This window comes from Amblyomma maculatum, chromosome 11 (assembly GCF_055883805.1).
Source record: "Amblyomma maculatum isolate TAMU_Amacu chromosome 11, ASM5588380v1, whole genome shotgun sequence".
Classification (NCBI taxonomy): domain Eukaryota; kingdom Metazoa; phylum Arthropoda; class Arachnida; order Ixodida; family Ixodidae; genus Amblyomma; species Amblyomma maculatum.
This window is the reverse complement of record NC_139354.1, coordinates 161,272,351-161,283,084: the sequence shown is the minus strand read 5'-3', so window position 1 is coordinate 161,283,084 and position 10,734 is coordinate 161,272,351. Positions and strand designations below refer to the sequence as shown.

The following is a 10,734-nucleotide window of genomic DNA, read 5'->3' as shown; positions in this document are numbered from 1 at the left end:
ATTTGCGTGCGCGCGAAAGAGAGAGAGAGTGTATGTGTGTGTGTGTGTGTGAGTCATTTATACGAACCTAATAAATGCGTGCCTCTTTACATGTTCTCCATGATTCATCATATGACGGAAAAATTCTTATGGACGTGCCTTTCCGGGTAGAGAAAGAAGTTGTGAAAATCTGCATCCTCGACGAAAAATACTGGAAGAGTGACAACTCGGTATGTGCAAGATTTGAAATTGATGATGGTTATACCTAGCTGATTTTTTTTTTTTTTTTTCATTCAACTAGCGTTAGGAATTTAGCCTTTCTGTAACCGCTTGTAACTACATATACAAATCTGCATGCACATGCATATCGATTCAAGAATGATATTAGGGGTCCTATATATATGTGTGTGCGTGTGTGCGCGTATGCATATGCACTCGGTATTTCGCGGTATTTCGGAAGTACTCAGTATTTCTTTGTTGAAGCGCGCGGGAAGAAAACATTAAAAATGGTGTTGACAGCAGCTTAATAATGTTAATTGAATTTGCTGTTACAATATATATGTTGTAAAAGCAGTATTATGCATATATTCATCGGCGGCAAAAATTTGCAGGACATGAGAAAATTTTTTTTTTTTTTTTTTTTTTTTTCTGTAAAGTGCCGAATATATGTCACAGCATATATGCGGGTCCAACTTTTATCTGTTTGACACCAGCTACATTGGTCTTCGATTCCATGACGTGTCCTGAAAAGTTTCGTCCCCGTTAGTACAACGAACAGGGCTTGATGCGAAGGCATCGACCGCGTCAACATTCCATGACCATAAACAGTTAAGAAAGACTCAACAGAAACCTCTGGGGCTGCAGTGTCTGGGCCAGCAGTTCCTCCAGGGCCTTCAGAAATGCATAGAAAAATTGTGGAAGGTTGGGAAAAGTGCACTTCAATTTTTTATCATTGTCATAACGAGGAAGTTCTCTCCGAAACGAATTATTCTTTTACTATGCTTTCAGAAGGCTGGCCAGTTCTGTGCCAGAGAGTTCTGGCTTGCATGTACAAAGTTCACCAGTAAAGGAATGTTAATCTCTGAAGCCTCTCCCTAAACGAAGGCAACTGCACGACAAATGACCCCATTACAATCATTGACTTAGAAAGGCACAGTTTTGCCCTTTCTCTCATTTCACCAAATAATTCAGCAGTTTTCTTTCTTTTTACTGAAGGGTATAGGATGATGCCTCAGTAACCTGTGATTCATTGATAATGGTGCCTTGCAAAGTAACTCAGGGGACGAATTTAGACAGGCAAGGTAGAGCAATAGGACTAAAATTTTATATGGAGAAAATGAAAGTAACACTTAACAGGCTAGGATAGCAAATAGGAGTTTACAATAGGTAGCAAGTACCTGGAAGTGGTTAGGAAATATGTCTTATAAGTACAAGTATAGCAACCGCCTGTCTCTTCGATGGCAATCAAATAATTAGAAAAATAAAATTGACTTGGAGTATATTTGGCAGGTACTAGCTCTCAGATCATGAATGGCCCAGTAGTATACCTCAAGAAGTAAATAGTATATGTGACAGCTGTATCTTTTCGGTACTGCCTATTGGGCAGCAATGAGAAGGCTAAAAAAAAGGTTTCAACAGAACTGTTAGACAATTCAGACAGTTTTGATATAGAAAACGATAGGTTTAACACTAAGAGACAGTAAGTGAGCACAGAGAGTGGTCAGGAATAAACGGGAGCTATTAACATTCTGGTTGAAACCAAGAAGAAATGGACATGGCAGGGCATTTCATATTCAGGCAAGCTAGCCGATGGTTGCTATAAGGTAACTGCACTGCATTTCAAGAGAAGGCAAACGTCACAGAGGGAGGCAGAAAGGTGGGCGGATGGGATCAGGAAGTTTGTGAGGACTAGGCGGGTGCAGCTGGCACAAGAAACGGTTAATTAGCTGATGTATACGGCAGAGGTCTTTGCCCTGCACATTTGATGGCAATGGTGTGCATTGAAAAGCACTCCATATTACTTCCCAAAAAAAAAGAGTGTTTACCATGTTATGCCATTATTGTTATGCATACACCTGAGTCACACGCACTGTATGTCATGTGCGAATTATCCTTTCTTTAGCCGGTTTTTACAGACAGTGCAGACTATATATCTGGAAATTAGAGTATGTTTCTGGCGCATTTTTTATTGCATGCATAGTTCATCTCTGTCTTTAATTCCTGCATATGGCTTCATTTTTTTGTTCTCTGTAATGAAATTGTGTTCATTTCAATGTAAATAATGTACATAATAAATAAATAAACTTGAATTTTTAATGACTTCGAAGTCTTCCCTGCATATCATGCCTTCTTCGAGGAAATGAATGCATCGATTGCTTTTACTTGCATAGAAAGGTTGATGCATGGTGTGAAAGCTACAGGTACTGTATGTTCTGCTAAATTTATGAAGGGCATGGGGTTATGCTTTCAGTTCTGAGATTTTGTTTTTAATTATATCAAGCAGAAATCTTCACCATTTAGGGTATAGTTTATGGGAAAATCCTCAGTTGGTTCCAGCTAGAGCCAGTTAGGTCCAGAATAGCCCCACGAGCTTAACTAGCTGATCAAGATTTTTGTCCTGTTAAAAAAAATTGAATTGTTTAAATTAGAACGGTATGATCGAATGAGAGCAGGCATAATAAAAATGCAGCTTTGATGAATGCTGCTGTGAGAGACATGGTAAACATTACTGCTTGTAATTAGCTTATTTTCTTTATTTCTTTTTCTTAACTGTTTAATTAATATTGTTAATAAGTGGAAGCAAACCATTTTTCTTGCCCCATTATATGGTATTGAATACTGCATGAAACACCTGAGCTGCAGCTAGAAGAAAATATGATGAGCACAGCCTAAGAACGGACAAGGGGTATTAGGTATATAGGACCATATACATATGCATAAAATGAAATAAAGTAAGATCCCGAGAGTAAAATGGATATATATATGTGCCAGCTGGTGAATTCAATGACGACCTCATCATGAAGGCTCTGAGCATGATCGAGGTAAGTGCCGACAAAACGCCATGCCAGCTAAAAATGTGCCATTTTATTAGCTGCATAGAATTAAGTTGCGCAATATGCAGCTATAGATCGGTAAGCCTATAATTTTGATGATCGGCGTAGCGATCCGCAAATGCGTGGTTCGAATGATCACAATTAAAGGTATCGTTCAAGAACTATATCTCTAAGCTCACATCGAGTGCACATAGTAAGTTTGTATAATCATCACTCACATTTCTATTGCAGCAGCTATATTATAGTGCGAAACTGAACGAGATTCGCGCGATCTTTCGGTGAAGATTTGCAAAAAAAAAAAAAAAAATGTGAATAAAAAGTGAGTATGCTAGCATAAGGAATCTCTTCTGGCCTCCGAAATTAGGTTTTTAGATTCTGTTATCCATTAACCGAGTTTTTGCCTTGCGTTCGCGATGATCGATTGATGATTTCCCCTATCTTTCTCCCCGTCCTTCTTTCCCTTTGGAAACTTCGCCTATATAAGATCACTCGTGAGTTTCAATAAATTCAGTTGTGAGTAGCGCCTTTGTCCCGTCTTCTGTCTTGTGGTGTGTTTATTTCGGCGCAGTTTTTCACAGTACAAATATGAACCAACTAGCCCAAGAAACGGTATTAATAAAGGAATTTTAAGTTCCCGCTGCTGGCTAGCTACAACGAGTGCAGGGTACACAAGCGGCCGTCTTAGCAGGCGACTTACCTCGGCGACGCTTTCCGCGCAGCCGCCGCGCCGGAGCAAAGTTTTTTTTTTTTTTTAAGTGTTTTTTGCCGATGCCATGACGTCAATGGTCACGTGAAAAGCGGAGGCTCCGCCCCTAGACCGATTTGGTGTGAATGTAGCATCACCCGACGAACGAACATGCGTGACGCCATATGCATTTTGGAACGCGTAACTGTTGCCACGGCAACCAAATACGAAGGAACTGACGTCGCGTGACGGCAACGATGACGTCAGCGTCTGCTCTCATCTGGGCTGGAAACGGAATGACGGAATGTCGCCTCCCTCCCCGCCTTAAAACCAAAACTGATGGACATTTTTCAGCATCGTGTGGCAGTCATTTTAAGTGTTATTTTTATTATTTCTGCTCTGCTAGACAGCTAAAATTGTTTGTTGTTAGCTGTACAACTGTACAAAAATGGTTGTTAAAGCGCTAAAAACCGGTGATTATCTCCTGGCGTCGCGTAGTGGCCAGTTAGTGCAGCAGAGCCTCTACTGCTATAGTGCCTAGAATATACTGACTAGTGTGTCGAGCGCGCCGGCTGGGATGGCTCGGACAGCAATGAAAGCCGCCGGCGGCCGCATAGCGGCGCTGTGGTGCGAGAGGGTTCGCGTATTGGAACGCGTCTACCTGTTTACGCCTAGCGTCACCTCGCGGCATAAAGGTTGAACTAAAAAGTTTGTACAACTATTATAACGCTGTTTTCTTTAAAGATTTACGACAATACAGGTAAAAATCGCGTTTTTAACGGTTCGCCGATTTTTTGCAGCAACAATATTACATGTGTAATCGCCACAATGTAGATGGACTATTAGTAGGTTAACTTGTAGCAGACAGACTTCTCACGCAATGAGCATGCTCACGAATTGACGGAAGATAACGTTAGTCCGTTTTTCCTTTTTTATTACTGATGCTGAAGTGTACATGCTTCTCAGATGTCTCATTCACACAGCTGTAAAAATGAAAACATGCAAAATACTGTAAACTTGAGGCGATTACGGACGAAAGGTGATAACCGGCTACAGCAAACGAAAAACTGTGCCGTTACACCTGTTGTCTGTAGTCACTAGACGAGGAAACCAAAGACAACTTGTTTTAATAATGTACAGGCACAAAAAAATCAATGCGCAACAAGTCGGCATCGTCAGGCGAGTTCGTTCTTCCGAGATTAACTGAAAATCCGCGGAAGAGTTTGCCACGGCTACTACAGCAAGATAGAAGCACACACGTGCGCTGTGCAGCAGCCGTCCTGACTCCCGGCGAGGTGCGACGAGTTCGTCGATAACATCAAGACTGAAGCAGATTGAAGAAAGTCGTCGACAAGTTAAAAAAAGAAGACCAACAGCATCCAACGCACGCTTTCCTCTTAGCGCGGTAAAAGAATCTGCAGTGCTATATCTCACGACCATAAAGACAGCTAAATTAGCCTCTAGCTAGCGCATACATTGACGTAACAACTCACGTTTGAAAGATCGTTCATTATGCATACTCCGACGTTCGCAAAGAGCACGACCACCGTACAGCTACTGCAACCACCGCACGCGCGACTCACTCAGCGCGAAACGCGCTCTGTCCGCCATGTTTAGACAGCAAAGTAGTCTGCATCGATGTTGACTTCGGCGAAGCCGTCTTCGCGAGACTGCTTCGCGAGAATTGGAACGCGTCCCAAGATGGCGGCTGCTCGCGTAGCCTAGCCGTCTAAGTAGACGTCTACGAGGGGGTATTGGAACGCACCAATGTCGCCTCCCTCCCCGCCTTAAAACCAAAACTGATGGACATTTTTCAGCATCGTGTGGCAGTCATTTTAAGTGTTATTTTTATTATTCCTGCTCTGCTAGACAGCTAAAAGTGTTTGTTCTTAGCTGTACAACTGTACAAAAATGGTTGTTAAAGCGCTAAAAACCGGTGATTATCTCCTGGGGCCGAATTACGGACTCCGCTCACAAGTTTGTGAGCGTGACGTCAAAATTACGAAGCTGTGACGCAGCCTTGAGACGTCAATCGTGACGAGTATGCGAAATCGTCCAATTACCAGCGACTTTTAGCGTGGCTCCGCCCTAGTAGTCCCGAATCCTCGGCAAACGTTGATGCCACAGTGTGGCACAAAACTGAGCAGGGACCGTCTCCTAACTTTTTCTAACACGACGCAACTAATACGCAATAAATAAAACAAACAAAGGTTTATTTTGGCAAGATACTATTTTTAGTATTGATTAACATTGAGCTCAAGTTGAAGCGTTCTTAGTTGTGTAGTTATACTTGCTATTAGGTAACTTTTGTTGCCGCGAGGGTGCGCCGGCGGCGTCATGGCGTGCACATGGCGGCCTGCAAGCAAACAGCTGATTCCCCGAGAAGGTGCTGCTTTTTTTAGTGTCGTCGGTAATCGAAGTACCGTGCAAGTGCCGTGAGCATGCTGAAAATCTAATAGAATGCAGTCGAAGTCCAGGGCCTGCAGCGATAAAATTTCATGGAGCGCTTGACACGGAAATGGACAAAGATAACTTGCGAAGGTGTTTTCGGTCGGCGCCTACTAGTATCGATGAGAAAAGTGCTTAAAGTGCAACATGCAGGCTCCGTGGTTCTATTTGTTTCTCTTTAGGAAATGCAAGACGACTGTGAAGCATGTAGTGTAGGCCAAAATGAAGCTCTGTCCTTGCATTATCATCTGTTTGTATGTAGCTGGGTAGTTTAGGAAAGAACATGATCATGGGAATGCTTCCACCCCTGCCGTGACTGAACCCGAAGCCTTCATTCACTGCAGTGCCACCGTGACAGGGCTTTCGATGTAGCTTTCGTTGTAGTGTGCTCTGTATTTTTTTTTCTTTGTTCTCATGAGTGAGTTGCTTTGTTTTTGAGCGATACCTTCTGCCCACACACCATTTGCTTGATGCATATGTGATGTTTTTCTGCGTACTGTGAGCATTAAAACTCGCAATATTATGCATTCAATTTGTCAGCTTTACACTGTTTAGCATTAAGCAAATGCTTTCTATGCGTCCTAACAGTATATGCAGGCCTGTAGTCCTGGAAGGTTCACTAATGGAGACTACCTTATGCAAACATTGTACATAGCACTACTTGTGTCATGTTTCTGCACTGTTAAGAGCCATACTTTGTTTCCTGCTTCTGAAATGTGCCAAACCTATGACAACTACTATGCAAGCCTGTAATCATTAAGGAATTATTATTTTGTGTCATGCCTCTGAGTCGCAGTTTTATGCACAATACTTTCATTTCTTGTTTCTGAAGTGTGTCAAACCTGCGATGAGTACAGTGCCAGCTTACAGGCGCTAAAAAATTATTCGTGTATGTCTTCTCTGTGTAGCACAATCGTGCAGCACGTGCAAATAACTGCCTGTGCTATTGCAGGCAGTTGGTTTCGCTGCTGCATATTCAAGCGTGTGAAACGCTGCAGGAAAATAAAGGGGCACGGTTGATACACGTGCTTCTAAAAAACTTCTGTGAGACTTTCCCATTCCGATAGGCATCACAATTGCTGCCTCGTTGTGAAACACTTTAATGATGTACTCAAACACAGGCACACACACAAACACCAACATGCACGGTTGCAAGCAACAGTGAATGGGGGGGGGGTGGGGGTGGGGGGGGGTACGAAGACAAATTTGACTTGACAGATGAGGTTCGAGAAGATTCATCATTATCACAAAGGTTTCTGGCACAGACATGAAACGAGAAGGCGCTGCACTTGGCTGCCTGCGATGAATTGGTCAGCTACGTGTGGTATATCATAGCCGATTGTTGTGCTGGCATTGACGCCGCAGCTGTTGCCGCACCATGGGCAGCTGTGCCAGCCAGCTCTGGTGGCAGGTTCTGTGGAACAGGCTAACATGATTCTGTATGGCTTTTTCCTAGAGGTATGCATGGCAATAGTGATCCCACTTCCAAGTAGCCGGTACACAGATGTGACCCTTTCTTGTCCAAGCCAGCAGCAACCTCCTCGTCTGCAGCCAGGAAGACATCCAAAGAAGTTATGCAACACGGCACATATGTTACACGCTCTGGCTGGTAGAGGAGCGTCTAGTATTTTTGCAAGCACTGGAAGCGGCTCTTCAGCACGCCTACGCAGTTATCCACCATTAACCTTGTGGAGGTGTATGCCTTGTTCTATAGCCGTTATGGAGAGTCCGGACCGGGATGCCATGACACTGGCAGCCATGTCTCCAACAGGTGCCCCTTTCACCAGCATAACCGAAAATGGCACGCTGTTAAGCACATTCTTCGTCGTTGTCGACCTCAACAGCCTCATAAACTTTAACAGCCTTGCTGACACAATGGAACCTTGCTGACACAATGGAAGAGTCGCATCAAGTAGCTCATTGCCAGGTCTTGCTGACGATGACATTCACGGGAGTGCAGACAATGAATGATTGAAAGTTTCAGCAACACTGCTGTAAGGACAGCCTTGCACTTCATATCGGTATAAATGGTGCCCCATTCCTACTCAATACAGGCGTCAAACACACGCATTCCCATATTCGTTTCTTACGTAGGCATTTCAAAAATGTACGACGTGTCTTACGTTTCAGCTTTTATAAAAGCCCAAGAACGGCAATACATGTGAGGCATGTGGAGCCTACCGTAACTTATCTTGCAAAGAGCAGCACGGCTCACTGTCGTGAATTCGACGCCTCGCAGAAGGCCTTCCTCGGCCTGTGTCATGCCTGTGTGCAGCCGAGGAGGCCGCCAGAAGAAAGCATCATGCCAAGATACCACGTAGGGAGGTTCATGGCCCAAATCATGTCGGCATCTCATATCTGAAAACAGGGACATCACAAGGCTACTCGTAGACGCCCGATGGGCCGTCGACAAACCCGACGACGCCCGGTATGCTGCCGTGACGAAGGAAGCCTTTCTTCGCCGCCGCCTTGCTGCATGCCGCAAACGCTTTCGAAGTGTCGGCTGCGCGAGGCCGATGTTCGCCTCGTTGCCAGTAGCGGTTTGGAAGCCACTAGGAGCTCGGAAAAAGCGCAGTGCACACATTATCTGCCGCCACACAGACAGCGCACTCGGCCGCACACACCTATCTCAGTTCGTCGCGTCGCACAGTCACTGTCCTATATCCTTCTCGAGTAGCAACATGCGTCGAAACATCTCGCCCGGCACGTCAAACAGTCTTCGTACACCGTCCTTTGCCGATGATCGCGTCGGGGCGCCGCCGCTACCGCCTCACGAGAACGCCGGCCGCCGCATAGACCGCCGCCATTTTTCCTTTGTGAGCGCGCTCACAAACGAGTTGTGAGCGGCTCGCGTCGCTCACATCCCCCGCTCACAATTGGCCCGTAGTCGACGTCACCACTTCAAGTTTGTTCATGACGTAAACAGCAGACGTCGATGATGTAAAGGACGGCCACTCCCACCGTTTTGCCGCTGGCCAATAGGAAGATTGTGAGTGTGAGTGTGATTGTGAGTGTGAGCCGTCTGTAATACGGCCCCTGGCGTCGCGTAGTGGCCAGTTAGTGCAGCAGAGCCTCTACTGCTGCTACTGCCTTGTTTCTTTAGCCCACGTGCATTAGTCAAAGCGAAGAGATGGCGGGACGCTGGGCGGCGTGGCCGTTTGGCGGGATTGTTTTGTTAGGTAAGTTGCACGTTCTTGTTTTTGTTATTGGAAAAGTTTGGGGCTCTTAAAACAATGAGCTAGAGACTTCGCCTGAGTGGCCCGAAGCTATACGGAAGCTTGTCATTTCGCTTAAGCCGCATGCCAGTTGTCCGCAAGGCACGCATCATGCGGGCACGCCGCGCTGCTTTATCGTTGCAGCGCGTATCTGTACACCGTGCAGAATGCGAGAAAGGCTGACAACTGTCGCCGAAAGTGGCCTGCGTCCCCGCGGGAAGCAGCACGGAGGGAATATGAGCGACATCCGCATGACAGGTGAATAATCGGCTGGAAAGCATGGCATGTTGCGGGGTTGAAAGTGCGTGGGCAGTAATGTGGCGCAGATATCTTTATTTATTTATTTATTTGAAAATACTGCAGGCCATTGCTTGGCCCAAGCAGGAGTGAATTCACATTGTTACATAATGAAAAGAATAAAATTATACAATATTAGCAGCACAAAAAAATACAAAATATGCATAAAACAATATTAGCAGGTATAAAGACGTTGTAATGCGTCAGAAAAATTATGTGAGGATAAAACAGATGCTGGCAACGAATTCCAATCTTCCACTGTTCTAGGGAAGAAACTGAATTTAAAACTATTAGTTTTGGCAAAAATGGGAGTAAGTGAATGCTCATTAACACCGCGAGTCCTTCTTACTAGTGGGCGCTTAAGGCATTCTGGAAGCTTGAGTTTATTTTTCCTGTTAAACTGTTAAAGAGGAATGTCAATCGGGCAATCTTTCTGCGGGTTTCCAGTGTATGAATGTTATGTAAATTCATTAACTGTGTAGGGGAGTCCTCCCTTCTATAGGAGGTATTCACGTGACGTCATCCGCTAGGGGCGCTAGCGGCCAGCGCAGAATTCGCCATACGCGTGGTCGTGCATGGGTCGTGTGTGTGGGCGCCGCACCCAGCCGCAGTATTCAACTCGTTCTGATCCGTGGGGTGAGCCTTTCGCGCCTTTACAGAATTTCTGCGTGCGCCAGCGAAAACCATGCAAGCGAGTGGATACACCCGTGGACTTCGTGGAACAAGAAAAACGACTGTCTGGACAAAATGTTTGACTTTGTGAAAACACCGGCTCGTACGACCGCGGTAACTTCGTCGAGGTGTGTCGTGTACTACAAGACCACTGATTCGCGTTGAATTCCCTGACATCGGTGCCTGCCACGTGAAGTGCGGTCTGAAGTTTTGCGACAGGTGAAGAAATTAAAACGTACTAAGCCACGAATGTGTTTTAAATTTTGGCAAGAAAGCGGGGCCAAGAGCCACACGTGCGTGAGGGTGTCGATGACCGGCGGGCCGATTTAGAGGTGAGCATATTGCGACGTGTCTGTTCGCTCAGCTAACGCTGTCACCTCCTCCG

At 45.2% G+C, this 10,734-nt stretch overlaps 1 protein-coding gene across 4 annotated transcripts in view; it reads left to right on the top strand.

Annotated features, from left to right (window-relative positions):
• Nucleotides 1-9,200: 9,200 nt before the first annotated feature.
• LOC146175304 (uncharacterized) overlaps nucleotides 9,201-10,734 on the top strand; it is a 65,222-nt gene continuing 63,688 nt past the window's right edge. For 2 of the 4 annotated variants that reach the window (XR_014702206.1, XR_014702204.1), the window contains exon 1: nucleotides 9,201-9,344. Coding sequence is in view for 1 of the 4 variants with exons in the window: in XM_084584732.1 (XP_084440858.1) it covers nucleotides 9,296-9,344; nucleotides 9,525-9,638 (163 nt within the window). In the remaining 3 variants the exon portion in view is untranslated. Of the gene's footprint in view, nucleotides 9,345-9,524; nucleotides 9,639-10,734 lie in introns of all 4 variants that reach the window. The other 2 variants (XR_014702205.1, XM_084584732.1) reach the window with 2 other exon arrangements.